We start from the raw sequence: 27,698 nt of genomic DNA, 5'->3' as shown, positions 1-27,698 counted from the left end.
ATTTGTGTTCTGACTCCGCCCCTTTATATGAGCTACTTTTTCTTTCTGTCTCCCGCACAAACAACGATGTTCCAGCACCCTCGTTATAGTGGCCGTCGTAGATTGCGTAGCCGCGTATGGTAGTTTTACCGGTCCGGTTTTTGTTTATGCATGCTGTACATAACTTGCAGAAATGCATATTGTAAATGTGAACATCACACAATAAACTCATTTTGTTGTAGGGTTTGTAACTGCCTTAGATTTCATCGGGTTCAAAATTTAGCATTTAAACAAAATTCTTCGTTTCAACGTTACGCTTCTTGTTTTGCTACGATCGCCTTGATGGTGGTTGCGGTGTTTTCTTTATAGCTTGGCGCTTTGGTTGTTAATAAAGTTCCTGTTTTGAGACAAAGATCATTGTATTAGAAGGAAGGAGAGCGTTCTGTGGGCATGTATTCGCCTACATGCTACTCTGCGATGAGGGGGTGAAGAGAATAAAGTCCTTAAAAAAAGCAGGGCGAAAGAGAGAGGAAAAAGGAATAGGTAAAAAATATTGTAACATGGAGTGTTCCGTGGGTCACGTAAAAGTCCAGCTGGTCTCACAGGATGACAAAGCATAGTTCTACATTGTCTCTGCGACACCGATGTCGTGTAAATAATCAAACAGTGCATCTAACACTTTTCGCTGGGAAGATGGAGAATACCATGGTCCAAGAAGAGCTTTCAAAGATAAAAGTCCGTTGTTGAGGCACTCGATCATCCTGGCGAGGTGGTTCCTTTCCTGGTTGTACACCGGACACTCTGATAAAATGTGCTCGACAGTTTCTGGCAAACCACAGTTATCACAGTAAGGTTTTGTGGTTTGACCGAAGCGATTTCGGTAGGAGTTCGTAAGTGCTCGTGTTGAAGACCGAGCGATGATAGAGCGTCTCAACTCGACGTGGGATCCGCTCTGAGAGCCTCATTCTCAGGTCAGAGTTATATCATGCAGAAAAAGGTGGTGAGTTTCGGGAAAAGACCAGAGGCGCTTTCGTTACTCTAGGGCAAGCTGCTTCGCTAGCGCTGCAGCCTCGTGCTTTGGAAATAAAATTTTTCTTACATTGCCAAGTTGTAGCCCTCTGCGAGCCGCCTCACCTACTGTTTTAATTACTGCAAGCGCGCTTTGAAAAGTGCTCTTTGCGTGTGGTAGATTGTGCGGTACTATTTTTTTACCCGCTGCGCTGGCTCAGTGGCTATGGCGTTTTGCCGCTGTGCACAAGGTTCCGGGTTCGATTCCTAGCCGCCTCAACCGCTTTTTTGATGGAAGCGAGAAGCAAGAACGTCTGTGTGTACTGGATTTCGGCGCACGTTAATGATCCCCAGGTGCGCAAAATTAATCCAGAGCTCCCCACTACGGCGCGCCTCATCACTTGCGCTGCGAAAGCGCATTAAACCCTACAATCAATAAATCACCGCTAATAAAGACGATTGTCTTTATTGGGCTACTTCAATGCAAAATCTTCGTCTGTCTGTCTGTCCGTCTGTCGGTCTGTTTGTGACTAAATTCATTCTCCCGCCTAAATTGAAACAGATGCTGCGCAATAGTCTTATCAAAGCCCTTCACTGGTCTTAGGTACTCACTGCCAAATGTATACGTGTAAGTCGGGTGTTAATGTTCATACTTGCCAACAGTGTTGAACAAGAACAAGGCATTACGCAAATATTCGGCACAAAATAATACATAAGTAATATATGCAGTGTTCCTTTTAAAACAATTTACGGATGCTTGGTTTTTACGATAGCAAATAAAATACCATATCAACTGCAGGAAACTGTCACCAGACACGCTGCGGTAGGTTAGGGTCTAAGGTGTTGCGGTACTGAGCATGAGATCGCAGGTTCGATTTCAGGCCGTGGCGGCCGCTTTTCAGATGGAGGCGACAAGCAAAAATACCCGTGTGTACGAGATGTCGGAGCACGTCAAAGATTCTCAGGTAGTGAAAATTAATCCGGAGACCTCTATTACGGCGCCCGCAATTGTCTGCGTTGAGTCGACGCGTTAAACCCTACAATCAATCTATCAAAACCGTCACCCGCTGTTGCCTGCGCTGCCTGGCGGCATTTTAAAAAATCAAACGGCAAGAGCAACAAAAAGTTCCAGTAGTTAGGTTTTACGTCCCGCTGAGAACGTGGGTGGAGCAGGGCAACGTGCTTCCATAAATATTGTAGACATTGTAGTAGGGTGCCTGTAATCACGCGCGTCTCCGCCGTACGGCAGCTTTGGTATCGAGGCACTCGGCGTGGGGCTGTGGAACGCGGTAAATTTAAGTTGACTTGAGCATACCCGTAGAGTGTTACCTTTGGAGGACGAGGACCAAGACGGGAGAGGAAAAGCATAAGAAGTGACCGGGATGGAGCCGGAATACTTTTGCTTGCCTGGGACGCCAGTCGAGTATCGTCTTCCGTCGACATTTGCAACGAAAGCAGCAGAAACGCGGCCAATTTTTTTTCGTTCATGTTGAGTGAGAAGGGTTTTTTGCTATAGCTACTTGTGTCTGTAATATTGCTTTCCTTTGATGTATTCTGCTTCTTTTTTGAAGTGAAGTGAAGTTTGTTTTTCTTTTCATAGAAAAGAGACAGAGAAAAACTTTATTTTTTTTCTAATATTGCGGTAGGGGGGGTGGAATCTGTAAGGCGCCTCCGTCCGGGCTGCTCCTGGTAGCACTTCGGAGGAAGGTCACCAGGTCCCGTTGATCTTGGTGATTGCAAGCTGTAGCCAGACACCCCGTAGTATGATGTGTTCTGAGTGCCAAGGTGTTTGTGCGTTCCAACAATATATGTTCTTGGTTAAGTATGCCGTTGCAGCGGCTGTACTGGGGGGGGGGGGTGTTGTGGTCCCATGTCGTAGTCTGTGTATTGATGTCGGTGTTTGTAGTGTGTTTGTGCATGTCTAAGTAGTGTTTATTCTTCTCTGTCCAACAAAAGACGGGGGGGGGTGGATACTCCATCTTGTGGTGAAGGTACTGTTTCAATTTGATATTACGATGGGAGTCAGATTTCAGGGTTTAGACATGCTCAGAGGAAGCCCGGATGAGCGCTTCACGGGAGAAGTGGATTGGCTCGTTTGTTCTCTGCTAATCCTATGTGCCAATGCAGCCAGTAAGATCTGGCCTGTCTTCTTACTGCGGCTAAAAGTTGCAGTGAAGATGGGAAGGTGTTTCCGCTTTGAAGTAGGTGGCATGCCTGTTTAGAGTCCGTGTAGATATTTGTAAGAGAGCTGATGGTCGTGGTTCGGCCTATTGCGAGTGCTATGGCTAGCATTTCCGCGTATTCCTGAGTGGTACAGGTTCGTGTGTATTGAGGTTTTGTCCTCTTTGAGGTTCATATACGCTTTTGCACACATAGGTCCTTTCTTGGCTGCATCCGTGAATATGTGTTTTTTAGTGGGGATGTCTCACAGCCTTCTTTGAATAAAATGCCGCTCTAATTTGTCCTCAAGATGAAACCGACGCAAAAGGCAGTTAAGCCTACCGAGGACTCGGTACTTAGTACATAGGAGGTGCAAGCATCAAATTACAAAACTGATTTACAAGCAGTAACAATAAAAATACAAAGCAAGTGCACAATAATACTCAAATATAAGTCGATACATGTGCAAGTACAATTTCGCACACACGAGGTTAAAAAAGTAAATCATTCGACTCAAGTATTTGTGTTTAGTATAGTCAAGTATAGAAATATTTACCTTGGTGACGTTTCTTGACAGGGCCGCCTGCAAACGGTTACGTCGTCTAGCTACGCCAGTGTCCGATCGAGCGTAGCTAATTGGGGCTGAGGTCCGAGCTCAGTGAGCACACACTTCATCTTCTTCACAAAGCACGGCATGGAAAAGAACCTTCTGAGAATACTGTCCACCAACCACTATCCTATGTGAGGACATAGCCACTTGGAAAGTGTCCGTTTTCTGGTGTTCCTAATCTTCACTGCGATCACCCCCGGCGAGACGAGGGGGCAATCCTGTCCACTCATGGTGACGTCAGATCAAGCGGATAATAATAGGGCTTGAGTCGCTGCACGTGCAGAGTGCAACCGCCATGGCGATGAAGATCCGATGCAGGCCTAACTGACTCTACGACAAAATTAACGGGCGAAGGGCTTTTGATAACACGGTAAGGACCATGGTATTTTGCCATGAGCTTCGAAGGGAGACTTGTAGTGGGACATGGCACCCAAAGCCTAACAAGGGAGCCCGGAGAGAGATGGCGTGGTGCACTGGACGCGTCGTGGCAAGATTTCTGTAGCTGCTGGGGTTCAGAAATAACTAAACGAGCGACCTGCTGGCATTCCTGGATAAACTGCGAAATCTGGGACATCGGTGTGCACTCGGAGGGGTCAGGGTGGTGTGAAAGTACCGTGTCCTGCGTGCAGGTTGGGTCTAGTCCGTAGAGCAGAAAAAACAGTAAAATACCAGTAATTGTCTGCGTCGCCGTATAGTACGCATATGTGTTGATCGGAAGAACCTGATCTTAGTTGTAAAGGCGTGATGAAATATACATATACAGCATGTCTCCAAGAGTGCGCTTGAGACGTTCTCCTAGGACGTTGGTTTTCGGGTGGTACGTTCTGGTAGTGCGAAAAACTACGTTGCCCTCTACCAAGAGCGCTTTGACAACTTCAGATAAAAAAACAACCTCTGTTGCTCAGCAGCTCTCGTGGAGCTCCGGAGTGAAGGATAAAGCGACGGAGACGAAAGGATGCCACCTCCCGCGTTATGGCGGCTGACAGAGCTGCTATCTCGGCGTATTGCGTTAGATGGTCTACCGCAACGATAATCCAGCGGTGTGGTCTAGATGTGCACGGTAGTGGCCATTAGAGGTTGTTGCTCACTCTATCGAAGAGGCGCGCAGGGCACGGCAGAGGCTTTAGTTCGCTCGTCGTTGTTGGCGGAGGAAACTTACGACGCTGGCAGTCTGTACAAGAACGAACCTATTTGGTAATGAACGTGTACATTTCTCGACAGTAAAAGCTACGGCGAACTCTTTGCTATGTTTTCGGGACACGTCCATCGGCACACTGAGCGTCCCCGTGGAACGAAGAGCAGATGTGCAACCGTAATGGCGAGTGATGACAACGAGCCATTTGCGACCCTCGCACAAATAGATTTAGCGGTACAGGAGTTGGTCACCGCCTGCTAAATCGACAGCTTGGTGGTTAAGAGAGCGGTTCGCGGCTGCTGACAACGGTCATGACGAAATTTCTACAATGAATTGGATCCACGGATCCTTTTGCTGTTCATCAGCCCGGTCTATGATATCAAGAGGTGACCGAGCGCACTCCACAGAAGATAAATCGTCAGCGTCGGACGATAGAGGAGACCCAGAAAGGGCGTCTGCATGCGTGTGCTTGCGGCCGGACCGGTATACAACCGGTATATCGTGTTCTTGCAGCCGTAGAGCCCAGCGACCAAGGCGGCCGGAGAGATCCTTTAGCGAAGAGAGGCAACAAAGGGCGTTGTGGTCCGCCACTACGTTGAATGCGCCTGCGTAGAGGTACTCCCGAAATTTTGTAATAGCCAAAACGATCGACAAACATTACTTCTCGGTGGCGGAGTAGTTGACTTCTGCTTTAGTGAGGGTACGGCTGGCGTAATTGAGAACGTACTCCTCGAATCACGCATTCCCTTGTGCTAGTACTTCGCCCATACCGACACCGGTATATATTTCCGTGCGAGCGTTTGGATCGAAATGTCGTAATACAGGTGGCGAGGTAAGAAGGTGGCGCAATATATCGAAGGCTCTGTCGCAGGCAGGGCACCAATCGCTGATCTCTTTCTTACCACCAAGGAGATTTGTCAAAGGCGCAATGATGTTGGCGAAATTGCGTACAAAGCGCAGGAAGTAAGAGCAAAGTCCGACAAAGCTGCAAAGTTGTTTCATTGTCGTCGGCTTGGGAAACTCCGGCACTGCTCAAAATTTTGCTGGGTCTAGAAGGACGCCGTCTTTTGACACCACGTGGCCTAAAATAGTAGGTTTTCGAGCACCAACTGGCATTTCTTCAAGTTTAACTCTATTCCCACCGTGTCAAGGCAGGTCAACACCTGTTTGACACGGGTAAGATGTATCTCAAAATCAGGGGAGAACACGACAATGTCATCTAAGTAACACAAGCATGTTTTCCACTTCAGGCCACGCAATCTGTTGCCCATCTTCTTTTCGAAGGTCAATGGTGGGTTACACAGCCCAAACGGCATGGCGTTGAATTCGTATAGCCCGTCAGGTGTGACAAAGGCAGTTTGTAGACGATGCGCCTCTGCCATAGGGACTTGCAAATAGCCGGCTCTTAAACCGAGCGAAGAGAAAAACTCCGCTGCTTGCAAGCAATCGAGGGTGTCATCTATGCGAGGAGGTGGATATACGTCTTTTCGTGTGATCTTGTTAAGCGCTGGTAGCCCATGAAGAAGCGAACTGAGCCGCCTCTTCCCGTCACGAGCACCACGAGAGAGGCCCTGGGGCATGTCAAAGGGCGTACAACGTCGCGCTTGAGCGTGTCCACGACATGCTCATCAATGAGTTGGCGCTCCGTTGGCGACACGCGGTATGGTTGTTGTCTCAGGAATGCGTGGGAACCGGTGTCAATATTGTGCGAAAGAGTGGATGCCCGATCCAAAGGGGCCTGTTGTGCATCGAGATAGTCTCGGAATCGGTGTAGGAGGTTGAGAAGCTCGTCCTGTTTGTACAGGAGCTAAATCATTGTCTATGGAACGTAAAACGACATAGGCGTCACAATTCCTAATAGGACCAAACTCGGCGAGGTGCAGAGATGCAGAGTTCTCACATGCATCGACGATGAAATGATCTGATCGTCAGCGGGCTCGGTGTGGCCAAGACATTTACTGCGAACCAATGTGGTGGCGTATGATGACGGGTTTGAAACGAGTATCGTACCGAGACCAGAGCGAATTTGAAGGACGGCGAAAGGTAGAGGCCAACATTTGCGTGCTCTGAAGAGTGTCGACGGCGTAAAGAAATCCGTGGTGTCTGATAGACAGCCACAAAACACGGAAACAAGTACAGAGTTCCCGGGCGGAATGTCGGTATAATAGCTAGCCATCAATTTGGCGGTACGTTCGGGTATATCAGTGTCGTCAAAGGGGAACAGTTCAGCCTCACCGAATGATAGCGTGATGTCATGACAAGTCCCAACTGAGAATGATAACTTGCGAGCACAAAGGCCAAACCGTGAAGTGGATGATATAGACGTCCTCCTGGATTGTACGTCGGGCGGTGCACGTGACCAATGTTTTTTTCTCCTTAAGCATTCGCAGTCCGGAGGGTAGGCCAGAAACCGTGGTACAAACGTTTCTCAAAGAACGACAAAGTTTTTCACGGATTACGGACACAGCGGCACCAGTATCAATACGAGCGAAACGGGAAAACCTTCTACGTAGCGTCAATCACGTTGTTAGGCCTTGGGCGGATGGCGATCCCACAACCCACCCCAAAAATGTGGTGACGTTTATTTAAAGAACCGCCTGGAAACCATCACGTCGTCTAGCTAGGCGAGAGTCCGAGCGGGCGTAAAGGGCGTACTAAATTCATTCTTCGGCGATACAGCCGAAGAATCAGTTTAGTGCGTAGATTCAAGAGAGAAAGCGAAAAAAGAAAGAGGAACGGGACATCCTGATCGGAATTAATTGAGCACGGCCGACGAGCCGTCTATGAAATTTAGGAATAGATGGCGTGACACCCTTCCCCATTGCGGTGGCCTAGCTTCGTGCCTCCAAAAGGCAAAAGCACTAGCAGGTTTCATGGCAGTCCAAGATGCTGCAGGGGAGCCTCCAGCAACCTTCTCCGATTATTGCAGAATTGGTGGCAAGAACTTAAGAAATGTTTATCCGTTTTAATTTCATGGCAGAAGTGAGACGAGGGTGAGGTTGTGAGATCTGCCCGATATTGGTACCGTTTAAGTGGGGGAACATCACAATAAAACAAGGTCAGCGAAACTTCGCACGAGCGAGTTTGGCAGAGGCTTCATTTCCAACGTAACTAGGATGTGCGAGTTAAGGAGAAATGGGCAGCCCGTGATCAGACACGTCCTGGGCCAACAGATATTGGCGATAACGGGCCAGCAACACTCCCGTGAACGGGAGAAGCATGTCCACAATCGTTAAGCCAATGACATTTTTGGAAACGGATCAGCGCCTTCATTAAGGGCTAATCCACAGTGTCCTGGCAATCAAACAAACCTAATATCCAGCACATGAGTAGGAAGACGGGTATTTCAAGCATGGAAATGACAGTTTTCGAGGAAATAGCCATGCACACGGAAAGAAAGTCAGTGAGCACCATCACTGAAGATTTCACGAGATATAGTTTCAGGACGGCAAGAAGAATAGCAAAACATTCTGCATAAATTATGGCAATATACTTAGGTAAACGCAATGAAAAAGACCACTTCAATGCCGGAGAGAAGAGACCCACCCCAACTTTCTTATTTTCCCCTGAACCGTCGGTTGCAATAACAACGTGGGATGGGAACTCAGTTTGGTAAGCCAGGAGAATGTTTTTCATCAAGTTAGTAGAAAAAAACGTCATTTTTGTGAAAGCTATTAGCAAAAGAAATCTTCAGTACAGTGGGTTGAGACTGCAAAATTGTAACTGAAAGGAGGGAGACCAATAAGAACCGAAAAACGCGATTGCATGTTATATAAAAACCGGAGCTGAGGTCTGCGCTGAGTGAGCACACACTTCGTCTTCTTCTTAAAAGACCGCATTGAACATGACCTCCTAGGAAGACCGTCCACGAACTGCTACCCTTCTGGTGTTCAGAATGTTCGGTACAATTTATTTATTTATTTATTTATTTATTTATTTATTTACTTATTTATTTATTTATTTATTGTTTTGTTTTGTTATGCATACATAGGGCCAGTTTCATCAGGGATTTCAGTAGGAAGAGCGGGACCATAAAAGTTTTTATAAGTACACATTCGAGATACACATCGAAATGGCTTTTGGACCGAGGAAAGGATAAAAACACGAGTCAACAAAAGTTGCTGGTTGAAAATAAGTACAGTGACTTGAATAGGGTTTGACCCATTGGCATATGCATCATGTAACTCAACAATAAGAAAGCAGAATAAGGTTAAGTAATTTGTCAGGGCAAATTTGCACAAACACTAAGAAAACATCATCAAGAATCACCAACGTATTTTACGTTCTCGTTAATTCAGTAGTAAATATTGCTTGAGTGGAGCTATACTCAGAAGAAGGAATATGATGACATCACACTTCGCTGGGTTCAATTTACGCACAAACACACAAAGGAGAATCAACAAAAGTTTTCCAGTTGCATATTACAAGGTAGTTTACGACCAGTGTTAGAAACTTGGCTAATTCTGTAGTGCTAGAAATATTCGGGTTTAGTTTATTCTATTCGTGGCCAACGGAAAAAATGGGTACTTGAAGAAGTTTGAGTTGAATGAGTATTCGTTAAGCCTCATTGCATGTTTTTGGCGTGTTTTTCAAATCAATTCAAATAAAATCATATTTATTTTTCCAAAGAACATTTGGAAGGATCCCCGAACAATAAGTGGAGACTGGTCCACTTGACAAGGGTTGGGGCCTACCTTTAGAAGTCATCTTTAACATGTTGTACATGTTCAATCATGTTACATACATAAAAAAATCAACAAGCAAACATACAGCAGAATCAAGAACACAGAGCAAAATAGCAGGCACAACCGCGGAATCAATGTCACAGAGCAGAATGATAACTTATTTACGATTACACTGCCATACAAATGAGAAAGAAACGTTTCATCAACATATTAATAAATTCAATATTTCTCTCAAGATATCACTCATCATGTAGAAAAAGTGTTGCTCTACTAGTATTTTTTATTGTTTTTTCTTGTTTGAGCAGGTAATTTATGAGCGTAAGGCGAGAACAGTAAAGCATTAGTTCCCCATAGGAAGTTCTCCAAAAAGGTATTAGGCAAGGTTCTCTGGTCGGGTTTTGTATATGGGCATTTGCTCTGTCAAATCTGGAAGGGACGCTAATAAATTTTCAGGGTTAATTATGCTTTCTTTGTATCTCATCGCTAGATGATGTGAGTAAAATTGAGATAGAAACTAAATTAAAACGATGGAAAAGCCGTTTAGTGCGCGCCTGGTAGACTTCATTGTCTATTATCGAAGAGCTTTCTTTTGGAGTTCGAGTAGGCGATTTAAGTTCGTTATCGTGGTTTCCCCCAAAAGAGGACACAGTAATTTATATGAGAGAGGAAAAGGGCATTGTAAATGTTTAGTTTGATGAGATTCGGTAAAAAGAAACAAAACTTCGCTAAAATGCTCAAAGATCTTGCAATACGGGAAAGAACATGATTGATATGTAGAGCCCAACACGTTTTTATGAAAATGAACCCCAAAACCTTTAACGGAGTCGACTACTTGTCCAATGTTGCTACGGAGAGGACAAGACTTCCTTTTTACACAGCGCATAATTGTTTGGCTGAAAATAAAGTTGCCTTCGTTTTCGTTATTGGTTATCTCCAATGAATTTTACCTGCTCCAAGAGTTCAATTTGTCAAGACAATAGTTTACTTCCAAGAGAAGTGTTGTGCTAGAATTTGGGAACAGTATTGTCGTGTCATCCCCATATATAAGAAATGTTGGTTTCGCACTAATCTTAATTATGTCATTGATGAAAAAGTTAAACAGCAGGCGGCCAAGGATGCTATCTTGGGGCACATCAGCATTTACACTTTTAAACGTTTTAGGTAGGGGCTGAGGAGCTGAAGGGGTCTACCCTGTATTTCATGTTGCTCTAGGTTTTTATACAGCTCTAGTATACAGCTCTAGTTTGATCAATCGTGACATAGGTGGACACATAAATGTTTAAATGGCCACGAATAATTCGTACATAAATTTTGCACGTCCTAACCTACATCTATTCATTAATATAAGTACGCCAGCCTTTTTTATAGTTCAGTCGGAGAATCTCGAAGTTTGAACCGGTTGTAGATGAGCTTTAAGGCTTTTGTATTCCTTCCAGTTTAGTTTTTTTATGTTTTGTGAATGGTAACCAAATAATATTTCCATATACAAGTAAGAATCGCACAAGGAAACTGTATGCAATGAGCTTAAGAGGAGGAGGGGCCTGCCGGAGCCGGTATCTGAGTTTATGAGTGTAAGCAAGTGGTGTAGGGCAGCTGATAAAACCTAACTTATGTGGGCGTCCAATCTCAGTGCTTCTGTTGTGATAATTCAAAGATATTTATGCTGGTTTACTCTCGTTATGGGAATGTCATTATTAAGTAGTAAATATTTGACCTAGCTTTTTTTGACTTGCGGAAAAGAATGTACGCGTTTTTGCATTGAGCGACATCTGCAATTTACTGCACCGGCGGACATCTTAAAAGCATTATTTGAAGGTACATGGTCGTTGGATGTGTTTATTTCTCGATAGAGCACACAGTGGTCAGCAAAAAATTTGATGTTCACTTTGTTATTTCTATGCAGCTCTATAATAGAGAAGAAATAAAATTTTTGCGAGCGCGCAGCCTTAGGGGACTCCAGATGTAACGGAGGGGGTAGCCGATATCACATTGTTGAATTCAACGTACTGTGTACGTTGAGTCAGACCATTTTTGATTAATTTAGGAACAGTAAAATTTTCTATGGTGCTTTGAAGTTTTTTTGGTATATTTCTGCGTGATACCTTGTCTAATGCTTTGGGAAAATCGAGGAAGATTGGGTCAGTTTGTTTTTGATTTTGAAAAGTTGATATAAAACAGACATTATTTGGTCATGTTTGCAGCTGAAAATTTTTACTATGTTCAAAAAATAGCATATAACAAAGCGTTCCTTTTGCCTGCATGCGTTTTCTCATTTGGGTGTGTGTGCTGACCGCAATGCTTGTTTCAGTGCTTGTTTTCATTTTGTTACTGAACTCTTACCTAATTACTAATTTCTTAAAGTCTTAAGGTTACTGTCTTCGTTTAATTAGCTGTTTACCGCTTTTTAAGGCCTTATAGGATGCTTGTATTGTGAAGTACTTTTTAAGACATTTTGTGGAGCATATTATGTACATTTTCCTTTCAGCGCTGCCTTTATAACACATTGCAACGCCCCACGGCTATTTTTCTGCTGTTCCTCAAGCTGAATGTTATGAAGAAATCCCGAGAAATAATTTCTGCGAAATAAGCAGCTTTGAAGGTCTTTGAAGAATACACAATCATTTGACGGCAACATATTTTTACCAAGCACGAAAAATCATCTTCTCTATTTTCAACCCCTATTGCACAGCAACACAGCTTTACCGAGCACCTCAAGTTGGATGGTGTAGTTCCAAGCGCATCGTGGAACGTTTTCTCTTCGGTAGTTCTACACATGTCTATTTTGCTGTAATTATTATACAAATGTTTTGTTGATAATAAACAACTACTCTTTTGTTCAGGTAGCCTGGTGCAGCATACGTACTGAATGTGTACATGTATAAAATGACGAGAAATAATTTATTCATTTTTCAGTGAAGGAAAGCATGCCGTATTCCCCTTGTGTACCTGAGGACAGCAACGAATATGTAGACATGGCATGCATTTCCAACCGATGCCTTCAATCTCTGCCAGTGTCCCTACAGCGCCTTCAACAACACCTATCAAGGGGCCAGACAGAAGGCTTTCTTCGAGAAGAATACATGGTCAGCACGAACGGCACCATGGTCGTTTTTATGATGATGGTTTTGTGGCTTCTCCGGGGAGTGAAAAACATGGCCGAGTCTAATGACATGTTGTGCTGAACAAAAAATAGTTAAATACTAGTTTCCCAGTAACCGAGTACGTTAAAAGCCTCCCGTCTCTAGACAAAGCTCAACGCTCCACATTTTGCGGCACCTGTTGTACTTAAAGCTCAGAAAGATGAAAAGCTGGTCGTCGAATACGATATTTGCGGATTAACATTCACGAGATGTGATGTTTCCTCAGATGGCTTAACAAAACAATACTCTCAAGAATCATGTGGACCATTATACACTGTTTTCGCCTTCAAGGCCTTGTATAACCAATTGAGGATTATGCGGGCTGTCTCTGGGATGAAGTTTGCTACGAAGTTTCATACTGCTTTTGCAAAGCACGAAATTAAGCGCTACAGAAGCTTTTATGAGTAATATCCGACCGAACGTTCTTCAAATAATAGAATTGCCATAAGAATAAGCACTCGTTTAAACGCCTTCAGCTGTTTCAAAATTTCACGTGCGTATTTTCTTTAGGGGTCCAGAAAATCCAAATTGAGCACTGCCTACTTCCCGTAAAACGAGTCTTGCTGGGAAGTTTTATCCACGTTTTTCAAAGCATGAGTTGAAGTGCCTAAAGCGGAAGCCTTAAGCTGAGTTTATATTAAAAAAATTGTTGTACCTTATCGCTGATGCAATATAACAACTCCTGAGTGGCGTCTCCCTCAGTATGGTAATTGAATACACCCTGAACGCAAGGTCACGTAAGATTTCAAGAATATTGGCATTCACACCTTGAAACCTTTATTCATGCTGTCATAATCCGCAAAAAATGTCGCGGTGTTGATGGCATACTCTCTACAACGGGAATCAACTCACACGCGGGTGGGCATCGGTACTACTCCATAAACCACACCTGGCAACAAAGTAGGCTTCACACTCCTACCGATGGACTGCCTTTGTTCGCAATCTGTGGGGGCGTACTGTCTCTTCAACTAAAAGTCAAAGCAACTACACAGTTCCGCTTTCGCTAAGGAACATCACAGTTCCGCTTTCGCTGTTTTAGTGTGTTTCTTTCCCTCGGTACAATTACAGATTACTCTTACGGAAACCACTTAGATAACAGTAAAATTTAAAAATCACTTTTTTGGTATTTATTCAAAAGAACTTACCGACAGAATTATTACGTTGCCGTAAGATGACCAAGCTCTGTAGTGCACATGCGGCTAAAGGGTCTTCGGATGAGAATCGGTCCCACAACAATTGCGTGAACTTTCAACAGCCACACCCTTTCTGCTCTTGCGACAAAAACTTGCGTACCTAAAACTGAAGCCACATTGACAATGTTTTGTTACACAACTCCTTCACACATGCCTTGAGCGTGCTACTCAGATCTCCGCATTTTTATTTCCCCTAATTTATGGTTTATACCTAGGTGTCTGGTTGCACCTAGTCTGCAGCCATCAACACATAGGCATGGCTAAAAGCTTTTTGAGTCTGCAGCAACAGCGGGTATAACGCTTTCCGTAACGTAGCTTTCTTATTAAGGTTTTATTTAAATTACTCTTTTGTTTTTTCTGCAAAACAACAAATCTATAAATTTTGATGTTAAGTTTATATACGCATAAAACTTATTTAAAAGAAAAAAGGTGCACGCTTGTGGGTTTTTCTCGATTGGCCTTTTTGACGTAATAATGATCTGCGTTCTTTCAACGCTCCTCAAAAGCACCAGAACAAAGGCGCTATTGCAAACCTAATAATTATTTCAAAATAGCGATTTTTAATGTATAGCTCAACAACACTTTTCTATGGGACAAAAAACAAGAAAATATTTACATTTATCTGAAGCACACCAGAGACCTTAACACGTGTTGCTGTACTTGTGCAGCTCGGCGAACACATTACTTGTGTGAGTAGCGACGCCGGTTTTGCGGTTACAGCTTGCCGTCTTCTCCCCAAGCACTGTACGTGTGCCTTCGGTATTACCGTCGCACAACCATTGAGCCTTCGCTTTGCCTTACGCTATCTTCTTCTAGCCAAACAAAGCGTGGGGAAGTTTTACCTCTTGAAGCAAAAATACAACCAGGCGTTGTCCAGAACAGGTGATTTTTCGTACTGAATTTTGGCAAAGTGTGACCGCTGGTAGAACTGGTGTCGCCAGAAATAGTTTTGGGGAGGGGGTGTAAAACCCCTCCAGTCGAGAAATTGGAAATGGTCACCTGTACCAAAACAATACCTCATTTTCTGGCTATTTTTATTTCAACTTATAGATTCATGGTGCGAAAAGCCTGGGCCGAAAAATCCCGAAGGTTTGGGGGGATGCGCCATGTTTAATATTTCGGTGTGCGTTCTGACACCGAGACACCCTACCCCCCTGGCTACCCCCTTGGGTGATGTTATTCGTAGGTGTTTCTGCATGACTACACTTGTTGTTTTTTTAGTGGAGCAGGACCTTGATTTTCTCTTAAGGTGGCTGTTTAATTACAACGGGAATTGTTGTCAACGATGCAATGAATACAATGTGTTGATGTACACGGAATCCCCATGGCAGGATCAATAACGGCCGAAAGTAATTTCTTCAAACGAAAGAAAATTGCGTCTTAACATTACGTGTAATCTGCACTTGTGGGGTTAATTTTATCCGTTTGCAGCACCCTGTGTCTTGTGTTACATTTCAAAACAAATTATCGTTTCGGTTGTATACCGAGTCATTGTTGAGGTATTCGTGTTAGTAGTATAACATTCCTTCCTAAGCACCTGTTTATTTCTTCAGTCTATGCCAAAAGGACAACTGCATTCCTGGAACATCGCCGCCAAGCCACAAAACAGACCGAAGAATCGTGAAGAGCATGTGCTTCCATGTAAGGCCACCTTTACACGTGCTGATTTCTGCGCTTTAGGTTGTGTAGAGCATAAAAACAGCTCACTTTTTTCCTGGCTTATCCCTGTATGGTTAAAAGCTATAAAGGAATTGTTTTGGCCCACGATACTGGTTAACGTAAGGAAAAAAGTCGAGATGTATGAGCTACAAGGTTAAGAAGGCTCCTCCCAGTCCCTAAACCCACAGCTTGAATTACTACAAAACAGTGAGTGCATACGGCTTCATTCCCTTTTTTGTGTTTTATCACGGAGCTTGTCAAGACATTACTTCAGTAAATTTTATTGGAGACTTCCGTCAGCAAAATGTCTCTCGTACAGAAATAGGTTTTACTAAATGAATTATATGTAATAAATTATATTTATTGAATAAAAGCTATTTGTTAATTTTTTTAACTTGAACCCTGCGTAAGCATCTAATTGTGCTTAGCGCATTCGAGCACCGAATAACGATTCAACTGTTTCTTGTGAAGCGGCTGTAAATGACGTTTATTTATCCCTCGTTTTTACCCTGCCATCAAGTCCCATTTACTCAGTGTTTTATGTGGCTTCAACAACTCGCACGAAAACATGCCTGTTAAAAGAAAAGGTTTTATTTGTCGAGACTACTTCGAACAGGAAGATGCATACGCCTCCAGTGAGCGACAGTCGAAAAAGTTATTTGTATTCATACAACGCTAGTATAACTGCTAATCTCTTCTGCATTCAAAACAAAGGTCGGGTGATTGGCCAACTTCCCACCCCGGTGGCGCATGGTTTAATTCGTTGTTCTGGGGAACCCAAGGACACGGTTTTTTATCCCAGGCACGACGTCAACTTTGTAGATCGAGGTGAGAAACTAAAACGACCATCTGCGAATATTTGGGCACGCATTAAGGATCCTCAGGTGGTCAAAATTAATTCAGAGCCTTCACTACGTAGCGTCTCATACTAAAGGAGTAGTTACGCACGTTAATTCCTAAAACATAAAATAAATGATGGCTGTATTCCACGCTGACACATGTAATGAGCTTCTTTCTGTAATTTACAGATGACCACTCCAGAGTGTTGCTTGTTCCACTGTCGGCGGGTGAGAGCACCGACTACATCAACGCGAACTACGTGCAGGTCAGCGCACCTTACTTGTTCAAAAAATACATTTTGAGTAGCTTATCCACAAACAAGTCTTTGTAAAAACTACATCTAACCAGGCTGGGTAAATCCGCACTGCATAGCAAAGCCAGCGCCGCCCATATTGCATGTCTGTGGTAAGCGCATTTTATCTCCAGGACGCGATATTCTATGGCGGCCTATCGGAACATTGTTGTATTTCCATTTTTGTGTATACCAAGCACGGCAGGGTAACTTGTTAGGTTCTATAAATGTAAAAATATCTATGGTCAAAAAAGAAATAAATGGGCAATCGTACTTGTTTGCGACCTTATTGCGTTGTTGACCATACACTTTTTGTATTCGTGTCAAGCACAAATCCAAAGACTTTACATGAAGAGCTTTAAGACGAACATCAATGCGGCGTTTATAGTTGCAACAGGAACCACTGCAGTGGCGTCAAACTGATTTCATATGTGGTGTTCCTGTAGCAATACTTTACTATATTTCTATTTACTTTTTTCTCAAACACTGCCTAAGAGTGCACCGAGGCTTATGGCAAGAAATGCCTGACGGGCCTCGGTGCCTTTACACGATACATTACATACATTCAGAACATAATGAACCGTTCAGCTTTGCGGTTCTTTACATCAAAAGTAGGCTCATAAAAATAATGCAATAATAGGCAAATACAATGCATATATAGTGCAGATTGTACATGAACTGAGAAATCACTTGATGTCCACTCAATCCTTGTACGACAGTTATTTTGTCGCGAACAGAGTACCTCGTTTAAACACGCCCACATATTGTTAACCACCTGCCTAAGCAGGCTTCATATTTCTTCACAGGCGAAGAAAGAATATCGACGGCTAAAATGTGTCGCTGGGTATTGTTCGTAGCAGAACATTTTGCTCTAAATCGAGTGGGCAAACCCAGAATATACACTACACATTCTTTGAGCTCAAGTTATAAATTAGGAGAAGTTTGTACGCGCCTTTGGTGTACCCCTGAGCTCGCTGGGCTCGCAGTTCGCTGTCCTTCTCATGTTGGTCTGAAAAACACTTTATACCTTTTTGGTCAGCGTTATGCCAAGTATCATTCATAAATCACTCAGCACTTTTATGTATTTCATACCCCTCATGATAAAGGCAATCTGCACCAGCTGTACACTTCAATTTATGAACTGTTTTAAATGATTTTATGAAGAAATAACTACGAAAAAAGTCAACTTGTTTAGACTTCACCCGATGTGTTACATGTCAAACTGAGCAATTCGTTATCTCGCTTTCGTTTCAACTTTTGCTTGCAGGGGTACAAGTTTCCGGGGAAGTACATCGCCACACAAGGTAACAATTTATTGACCCCTATGACCTCCTAATCCTTGCACTTGTCTTTAATTTTTTATGTTTAGTTTACTGAAGGGCCGCCAAGGAAACGGAAAAACATTAGGAGTGGGGAAATCCACTACAGAAAAATTCGGGAGCGACAAAAAAATCCCGGGACCCTTACCTTCGCCACTTACCTTAAAGCCAAAAGCATGGCGGTGGTTAGTGGCAGCTTCTTTATAGCTTTTTACTTGTTCACTCGTATTATCACATTTTTTTCTTTCGTTTCTTTGCAAATCACTAGGTAATACTTACGCTGGCCTATTCTTTTCTACATCGTCTTTCTTTTTTGTGGAGGGGAAATAAAAGTCTCTCTAAAGAAGTGAGCACTGGTAACATGGTTCCTCCGTCTTATCACGCTAATTATGTCAGCAAGCGGACGGGCACACGCCACAGCTTAATACAATCACGTTTCTGCACAGCTGGTATGCCGTTTTCTACACACGTGTAATCACGTTCTTGTGTTGTGCGGCATGCACTGTTCGAGAACTTTTATGTTCCTAATTCAGAGTTTTGTAAACTGGCCTCATTATATCCTCCAAGATCCAGTTTACTAGCCCATCCCCTAAGAAATCGAGTGCCACCAAGAAAGGCCGAACAAAACCGTTAGTGCCCTTCCACTCTCTGGAGAAGGATGACCTGCGAAGCAGAACGCAGTTGACGGAGTGCACGAAGCAAAACACGTTTCTTTGTGATTTACAATTAAGCATGCGTCCTAGCCAATTATCTGAATGCATCACGGAAGAACCGGAGCTGCTAGCAGACAAACATGGAGATGTTTGTTCCACTCCTGCGTTGTAGGCATCTTACTCTTTGTATACCACACCAACCCAGTCCGCTCGAACACTGAAAAAACCTGAAAGGTCGCTGCACTGGGCCGTTACGTAAACATTTAAACTTTCCTCAACCACAACGAAATATCAGTGATGGCATGAATCCCATAGTAGCGCATGCACGCCCCTCCGTCCACTCTTAAAGCTTACACGCATAAACCGGCATCCGGTTATGTCCTCTTGCTTAAACATGAAATCCATCGTCGAAAATCTCGCTCTGGATGCATTTTAGTGTGAACAAGTTAAAATGGCTTATGTCGCCGTTAGAAGCGGGCAAGTTGGCTTTCTTACAGGAAAAATTCGCAACTTCTCGAGGAGCTGTACCTAGAGGTGGCAATGGCAGCGGCCGCGGCTTTCAGTTGTTTTCGTGCCCATTCGCTGTTTTGTTTGGGCCGACGCTTTTACAATTCCTGCTGTTTTCCCTCTAGGGGAGCGACATGCGTCTGTACCATAGCGTAATAAACATGGCAGGCCTCGAGCATTATTAAAGCGGACAAACATGTGACTGTCCGTCTCCATCACAGTAGAAGACATCGTTCTATCTGTGTAACAACTTAATGATACCCAAACCGCTCGCTTTCGGGGGACGGCTGACAGGGCGCATTGAGCCATCAGAGTTCCGCGTTTAAATCTTCGAGCAGCACAACGGGCATGTCATCGATAGCGGGCTGAAACCCACCTGCGAGTGCTCGCACCTTCCTTCCACCCCAGACCCGCGCACGCGTAAGCCGGCAAGCGGTGATTGGCGCATACTTACGCGTGAAATAGACCAGCGAAAATGTCACATGGAAAGCCTTTCAAGCTGAACAAGAATGATGGGCACACGCCGGTGTTCAAACAGGAAAGCTTCTCTCCACACGGGAAGATTTCGCTGGTACTGCGAGAGATAGAATTCTAGGCCGCAACGACTAGGGCTACATGTTTGGGGGCGGCTTTCGGACGTTTTTACCATAGAGTTTCTTAGAAAGTATACTATAGAAGAAACTGCTCCTGGTAATCCATGTCGTAGTTGGGGTTTATGGGAATACCCCAGTTTTAGCTTGGGTTTGGCGTGCCAATAGGATGTTTAGCGAATTTTTATTTGATTTCATTCCTATTCATTACAACCCTCCGAGCTACGTGGAAGCCAAAATCCTCCCTGCTCTGTGGTAACCGCGTTCGGTGAACAACCGGCAGTGCGTGATCATACCTGACGTTGGTCATGCCACAGTTAAAGGACGTATGACAAAGCGGGTAATATGCTACCACGAAATTTCTAGCTGACTATAAAAAAAACGTACTTCGACGAAGACAAGATACGACAGATACCGGCGCCTGTATCCGTCCTATCTTGTCATCGTGCACGACTGTTTACCGCCATGTTTTCTTTTTGTTGTTAAACTGTAGCTGACGGTCGATGCAGCGGTTCACCACGAAGGAGTCGTTTTTATAGGCACGCTGAAAATTTTTTTAAAGTCTTCAAACAAGTTATTATTTCGAATAATGGTAAAATTAAAAAATTAGAGTCTCTAATGAGTTTCCACCCACCCCTCCCCCTCAAACATTAACATTGTTCGTAACAACCACCTAGGCCTGCAGAATTGCAGGCACAACCGTTCCTGCAAAAATACGATTTACTTCTATTTTCCTTATTTTAAAACAGCCCGTTTTATTTTCCACACGCATAATTGCATATTATTCATCGCCATTTTGTGGCTGTTTAAAATGGGGGTGAATGAAACGTTTCAATCCAAGCCAAGGATGAAACTAAGGCGCGCGCATGATGTAATGGCGGCCCATGACGACACAGACAGCCTTCTTGTGAGCCGCGCAGACGCTACCGCCAGATTGCTCTTTAGTGTATATTGTTAGAAACTCTATGGTTTTTGTGCTGATTCACGCTTCTCTTGATTCTGCGCAGTCACTGATAACGGCACTACCGCCATTGTCAGAGCATTGTGCAACTTGTGAAATAGGCTTCTGTGGGGACGAGTGGGAGTAACAGTTGTGAAAGAGGGCTTTGGGGCGGCGAGGAGGAGCCGTTGAGCTTTGCCGTGTACAGAAGCTTCACGGGAATGAAAACTGGGTGGGTTAGACATATACTGCTTTCAAGTAAAACGACAACGTTTGCTTTGCTGCTGGCCTCTAATAACAACAACAAGAGCGCAAAGGACGCTTACAAAAAGACCGAGTAGACTGGACGAGCTCTTATCAGGTGTACTCGTGTTTCTTATGCATGACCGTGGAGCTCTTTTTATTTTTGAAACCATGAACCAACTGTCGCAACACAGCATTTTTGTAGCGTGAGCAACACTGGCCGAGGTTGAGCCGTTTCGCGTGGCTCCTGGAGAGCCGTGCTGCTCAACCGTGACACGTGGCATCCCTGTCCACTTGATAATCGTGCAATGGGTGGCCGGGTGTGGAACCGATGGTTCGTGTGCCGCAGCAACACCGGCGTGCGCCTGTGGGACCAGCTTAGCTACACGTGTCACATAATGCGTATACCGTGTGTGCGTCATTGAACCAGCATTAAGCATGATAATCGAGCTAATCCAAGACAACCATGAAAGCTGAGAATAACCAGCGAAACCATACCTCACGCCACGTATGTCCTGGCATATCGGCGCTAAGCCACTGCTTTTTTTTTTGTACTAGCAAGTCGATGTGCTTCTATTGACTGCGAAGCAGTATACGATGCGTTTTTTTTTAAATAAGCCAAATCCACCTTAGATGAGTTTGAGAAATATGTGGAAGTTTGTTACAGGACCTAAATGGAACGCTGTGAAAGCAATTATATGATATGTTCGACTTGTCATCTCGAAGAAGCTTATGGCCATAACAATTTAAAAATTATGCATTGAAATTCAGCAATATTAGGGTGAAAAATTTGCCTTTGGCTCGTAGTTGTTTGAAACACTCAAGTTGATGCGGCATTCAAATGAACACAATATTTAAATTGGCTTTCAAATGGGTGCGTTAGAGTTTTCAAGGAAAAGACATTAAAAATGCGCAACAGGCCTTCACGAACAGTGGAATCATGCGTGAAGGGAAGATGAGCCTTCTTGTCAGCATTAGCAGCCCTTTTGCAACTCTTCCGTAGGATAATTGTTTTCGGGTACGCCTGAAGGCACTCATGAAATAAGCAAGCTCTTCATTGCCTTGCCATGAATTTTCAGAACGCTCCTCAAGAAGGCTGCTCATATCTTCTTTTTCACCCTAAAGTATTGGTTCGTACCAAAAGAAACGGAAGATGGATTTTCCACCGTTGTAAGCGGCGGCTGTTTAGTTGATGATTAAAATGCTAAATGTAGGATTAACAATATAAGCATAACTGGAGTTACTACGTAGATATGGGGGAGACGAGATGAAATGATTGTTTCGCATCGCTCAATTTTATTCTTTTACATATTTTTCCGTTCCCTTTGTCGCGACGTCAGGGGACCGGTCTTTCTCCGACCTCCTAATTGCCATACGAATTCATGCCGTCCGGAAAGTAAAAAAAATATTCTGACAACACTCACGAAACGGTGCGAACAGTCAAGCCAAAATATAACTCCGACTGGGCGGACGGATTTGGCTTATTTGGACCCGTGATATAGCGAGATCTGACTCGTTTTATACGACCTAAGATCTGCGTACGCGCTACAAGGGCGTAAACTCACCTATTTTCGTGCAACCTCGTTTTTAGTGGAAAGTTGCCGAGTGTTTCTGGTCGCTGCAGTTTTCAGTTTTATCTGCTTTTGTTTCACTTTTTGTATATGGCCCATCTTGAAAAAGAACGCCTCATATTTCTAACACCCTCGCCCCCCCCCCCCCGAACATTCCGGTGAAGCCGCTTTCTTGGTGCCGCTCTGTGTCTCCACCTCGCCACCACCGATTCTTCTTTTGGAAAATGCGCAGTCGGCTGACAACGGCGGTAGCGCCGTTATAAGGTGATTGCGGAGATTCAACAGAAGTACAAATGGGATTAAAAACGACCGGAAGTCTCCACCGTCGCCGCCCTCACTACAAATCATGTAGCCGTAGCTGTTGCCGACTCAAATTATACCCTACCGAGTAGCTGCGAAATCCTTCTGCTTGAAGGGAAGCTTACCCGTTTGGAGCGCCAGTGTGGGCACATACTGTTGTTGAGCTCGAACGGCTTTCCGAGTGACATTTTCGCTGGTGTATTTCATGCGAACGTATGCGCCAATCACCGCTTGCCGGCTTACGCGTGTGCGGGTCTGAGGTGGAAGAAGAGGGGCGTGCACGCGCAGCTGATTTTCATGCCGCTAGAGCGGCCTAGTACGGGCAATATAGCAGTGGTCTGCACGACTCCTGAAGAGAACCCTTGAAGCCGGCATTATAAGAACAGTGCTCCGTCCTCCCTTCCCTTCCCCCCCCCCACCCCCACCTGGCCTTTGGCCATCCTATCTAATACAGTTTGCAAAAACAACAACTACGAACGAGAGAGAGAGAGATTTGATCGATTGTGTTGTTTAACGCGCCGACGCAACGCAGGCGATGAGGCGCGCCGGAGTGGAGGGCTCCGGAATAATTTTACCACCTGAGGATCTTTAACGTGAGCCGAAATCTCTCACACACGGGCTTTTGTGGCTTTTCGCCTCATCGGAAAGGCGGCTGCCGCGGCGGCAATCTTACCAGCGACCTGGTGCGCAGCAGCGCAACGCCTTAGCCGCTGAGCTACGGCAGCGGGTATGAGAGAGAGAGAGTGAATAACTTTAATGAAGACCAGCGATGTTAGCCGAGTTGTCGGGCTGGCTTGCTAGGTTAGAGAAGAGAAAAAAACAAAAAAGGCAAAAAATTTCAAAACAAAAAGATGTCATTTGATGCGCCCAAAATTTTCAGTCACAAAACTCGGTCCCGTTCTGTGCTATGAAGAAACTCCACGAGAGCCTTCATTGTTTGTGTAGTATGACTTGGATTTGACCACAGACCTAAAACAGTCCTCAGCTCAAGTCCCGCACCAAGTTGCCTTCGCTAAGAAAATGCGAGTTTCTGTTTGTGCACGGTGTCCTTAGGACACACGCATATCAAGTTATGAATGTCTTTCCGTGAGTCACATGGGGAACAATGAGGTGAAGATACCTGTTGGATTTTGTATATGTGATGTGCCGTGTAGGCCAAATTCAAGCGCAGCCTATGCAGAATGGCTTCCTCGCGCGTGCTAAGCCCAGGTGGCATTCCGAAGGAGCACCAGGGATCAATCGCGTGAACAGATGCGTATTGCTGCCTTGTATCAGTCCAGATAGACATCTGCGCTTTTGATGCAGTTGATGAGGCGAGTGTTGCCACATCCTTTCTCGTGAATGGGATCGGCAGAGGATGAGTGCAGAGACTGTGGGCAGATGACGCGGCTTTGTCAGCGGTGTCGTTGCCGGAAACTCCGGAGTGGGCCGGAAGGCCGTGAAGACCTGCGCTTTGTCTCCTTTGCATGGCTTGTGAGTCGAAATTATTGATTTCCCAGGCCACCTGTTATTGTGGAAGCGACATTAAGATTTGGAGGGCTGACATGGAGTCTGTACAAACCGTCCACAGACTGGCCGGCTGCTTTCGAATATACTGAAAAGCAGCGCGCTGTCCGGCCAACTCAGTGACTTTCGTGGAAGATTTACGGCTCAATAGGCGGCAGATGGTAGTGAGCAGCGAAGGAATCGATATCCCTATCACCGATAATCTAACCGTCTCTGAGCCGTCAGTGTGAACGGGAGTGTGGCCTCGGTATTTGTTGTAATATGCTCCAAGGGGAAGAACTTTAGAGCCGGGGCTGGTATGTCCGTCTTCCGCTTAAATCCAGGTGTCGTGGGGACCATTTTTATTGTCGAAAATAGCCACAAAGGGTGAGAAGAAGCTGAAGGCTGACACTAGGATGGCAGAGCGTGCTGTATTTAGGAGACCCGTACGTCATGTAACCAGAGGATGCCTATATTGCCTTGCCACAACTCGCAGGCGCGTCGAACTTGTTCCATTGCCTGCAAAGCAGTGGGCGGAAGCCGTCGGCTCTATTTCATGGTTCTCACTGTGAAGTAGTCATCGATACAAGAAGACATACCCTCAGTATTCAAGCCTTGAACCACTGTAGTATTCTCAAATTCCCTTTGGCGAGAGAAGTCAAGGCTGGGAGGCTATGGCGAAGTAAGCCTTCGCAGAGGGCATCGTATAGCCATAGAAGAGAGCTAGCAATGCATTCATCATTAATGTTGAAAAACATGTCGAAAGTCTGCGTGAATGACGTCAACATCTCTTTTAGGTTGAGGATGTGCGTCGTCCATGTCGAATGGAGGTCGAAGGTAACACCCAGAAATCTATGATAGGTGACCTACGGTATTGGTACGCCTGGGCCAATTAACTGGTAGTTTGAGAAGTCCCGCTTTGTAAACGCTATGGCGGCGCACTTGGCCGCTGACAACTCAAGGCCACGTGTCAGGAGAAATTTTTTCATCCAGCTTACTGCACGCTGAAGTCTCGACTAACATGGCCATTGTGCTGGTGGGAGATTTAAACGCGGAAGTCTGATGGCTCAATGCACCCTGTCTCCGTAATCGATCCCCCGTAATCGAGTGGTTCGGACCTCATTAGGGTGTTACACAGAGAGTACGATGCCTACGACTGCGCCTGGAAACGGACAGCCACATGTTTGTCTTCTTAATTAAAGCTCGAGGCCTACCATGTTTTATTACACGTTGGGACGGACGCATGTCGCTCTCCTGGAGGAGGAGGAGGAGCAGGAACTCAACAAGCATCGGGCCGAACAAAAGAGCGAATGGGCTCGAAAACAGCCAGCCGCTGCCACCGCCGTCGCCTCCTCTAGTTCCAGCTCGTCGAGAAGCTGGGAATTCCTCCCGGATGAACATCCGCTTTCGCGCTTCTTACGGCCACGACAGCCGATTTTACTGTTTCAGCCTAAACAGCTTTAACAGTGACATTTTTGACGATGTCTTTCACTCTTGAGCAAGTGGAAATAACCAGCTGCCGGTTTATGCGTGTACGCGGAAGAGTGGAGGGACGGGGGTGCATGCGCAACTATATGTTTCATGCCATCACTGATGACATGTCCCTTGTGCTGGAGGAAGGTTCAAATGTTGGCGCCAAACAGCCAATGCTACCTGTCCAATCTTTTCAGTGGTCGAGCGTACTGGGTTGGTGTGTTATACAAAGAGTAAGATGCCCACGTCGCGGGAGCAGAACAAACAGCTCCATTTGGTTCGTTAGAGTAAAGCTCTGGTCCTTCCATCATTCATTCAACTAAATGGATAAGTATCCTCAATTGCAAATGACAAACAAACGTGTTTGGCTTTGTGCACTCTGTGGACTGCCTCCTGCTTGGCAGGTCGTCTGTAGACACAAATTTGTGGGGCACTAATTTTTTTATTACATTTAACTTTTTTACCTTTAAGGCTTAAGATTTTTTTACCTTTAAGGTTTAAGATTAAACGTGCTGTGTTATCACAGTGACAGTGAATCAGGCTTACCAGACTCTGGTTCAAATCCCACCAGGAGAGCTATCGGATGTTTTGCCGGTTTCGTGTCCGTTTCAAAGTATGCGTTTCGAGCAAGCCCTGGTTTACTAAAAGCGAACAGGATGTGATGTGACGCAAGCAAGCACGGCTTCTTGGAGCAGACGGCCTTGGCATGTCTGACATGAATGTTAAGGTCATCGTCTATTTTTTGTCTCGCGGGAGGAACAAAAGGGCCACAAGTAATGCTGGTTCATTCGAAATGCCTGCAGAAGCATTGCGCCGCCATTTCCGCCTCTCTAGAAGGACTGTGAGGTAGCTATGCGACGAGTTGCGAGCCGTACTTGGCTGGCGCAACGCGGGCTCAGCGTCTACGATCCAGTGATAAGCACTGTTCTTTTCTTCGCTACGGCTGGCTTTCAGTCAGCGATCGGCGCGAAGACGCGATATCGCCGTTGCAGTCTTCCGTTATCCGTTTCATCCACGCCGTCACCGTCACGCGGTAAAATAAAACATCGTTTGCGAGTTTTGCAGGTGTTGAGCCGATGACCAAAGTTCTATAATTGCGCGGTATAAAACTTATAAGCTTTAGTTGGCACTTCACGAATACACATATCAGCTTAACGTTCGTAGGCTTGCCGCGAGAAGCAGACACATATATATTAAACAAAACTTCTGACCCCTTAAATATTCCTATACTCTAGGAGTGCCATAGAAATGCCAACGCCGTAACCACCAAATCGAGCAAGCTCGCAGCAACTGCGTGGATTCCTAAAAACGCAACTGAAGGTTATTGTATTTATTCACTTTATTGTCACCGGCATTATAATTGTGGTAGAAGAGACAAAAACACTGGGCATCCGTAGCATTGTGTACGCTTCATTACCCCAGGAAAGGGCAGGCTGCCGCTGCCACATTTCGACAATCGTCCATTTGTTGTGAAAGCATTGAACTTTGTCCGAAAAATCTCATCATTCATATGTTTTAAAAATACGCTCAAGCAAACACTTATTAGATAGTTTACGATTTGTTTGCAAAAACAGTTGCGCAAAAGTCAAACCAAACCAGGCCTACAACCGAAAGTGTGTCAGGATGAAACGGGCACGAAATTACCGTTTTCAAAACGGACAAACTGCAGAATACCAGCCCAGAAAATTTTCTTGTTTGTTATTTTTTAGCATTTGCAGTGGCGGCCATTTTCTTGACCTGCACCACAAACAAAAAAGGATGGTTATTCTAGGATCAGGCCATTTAGACTTTCGCATAAAATCAAAATAAATACCGTGTTAGTATATATCTCGAGTTGAGGGTCACACAAGCAAGTGTGCGAACAAAGAGTCCCTGAGAATACGGTAACAAAAAGTTCTTGGGTATTGAAAACGCAT

General features: G+C 44.8%; 1 protein-coding gene across 3 annotated transcripts in view; it reads left to right on the top strand.

Moving 5' to 3' along the window:
- The window catches only part of LOC144162553 (receptor-type tyrosine-protein phosphatase kappa-like), a 616,238-nt gene that overhangs the window by 159,656 nt on the left and 428,884 nt on the right, over positions 1-27,698 (top strand). Inside the window, exons 20-23 of one of the 3 annotated variants that reach the window (XM_077693142.1) lie at positions 12,491-12,660; positions 15,464-15,551; positions 16,598-16,674; positions 17,969-18,005. The exons of the other annotated variants lie outside the window; for them this stretch is intronic. Of the exons in view, the coding sequence (XP_077549268.1) occupies positions 12,491-12,660; positions 15,464-15,551; positions 16,598-16,674; positions 17,969-18,005 (372 nt within the window). The remainder of the gene's footprint in view (positions 1-12,490; positions 12,661-15,463; positions 15,552-16,597; positions 16,675-17,968; positions 18,006-27,698) is intronic. 3 annotated transcript variants of the gene reach the window in all.

This window comes from Haemaphysalis longicornis, unplaced genomic scaffold (genome assembly GCF_048455015.1).
Source record: "Haemaphysalis longicornis isolate Haplotype H1 unplaced genomic scaffold, Haemaphysalis longicornis Haplotype H1 scaffold_12, whole genome shotgun sequence".
Taxonomy (NCBI): domain Eukaryota; kingdom Metazoa; phylum Arthropoda; class Arachnida; order Ixodida; family Ixodidae; genus Haemaphysalis; species Haemaphysalis longicornis.
The sequence above is the reverse complement of the archived record's forward strand: the minus strand, read 5'-3'. Positions and strand labels throughout refer to the sequence as shown.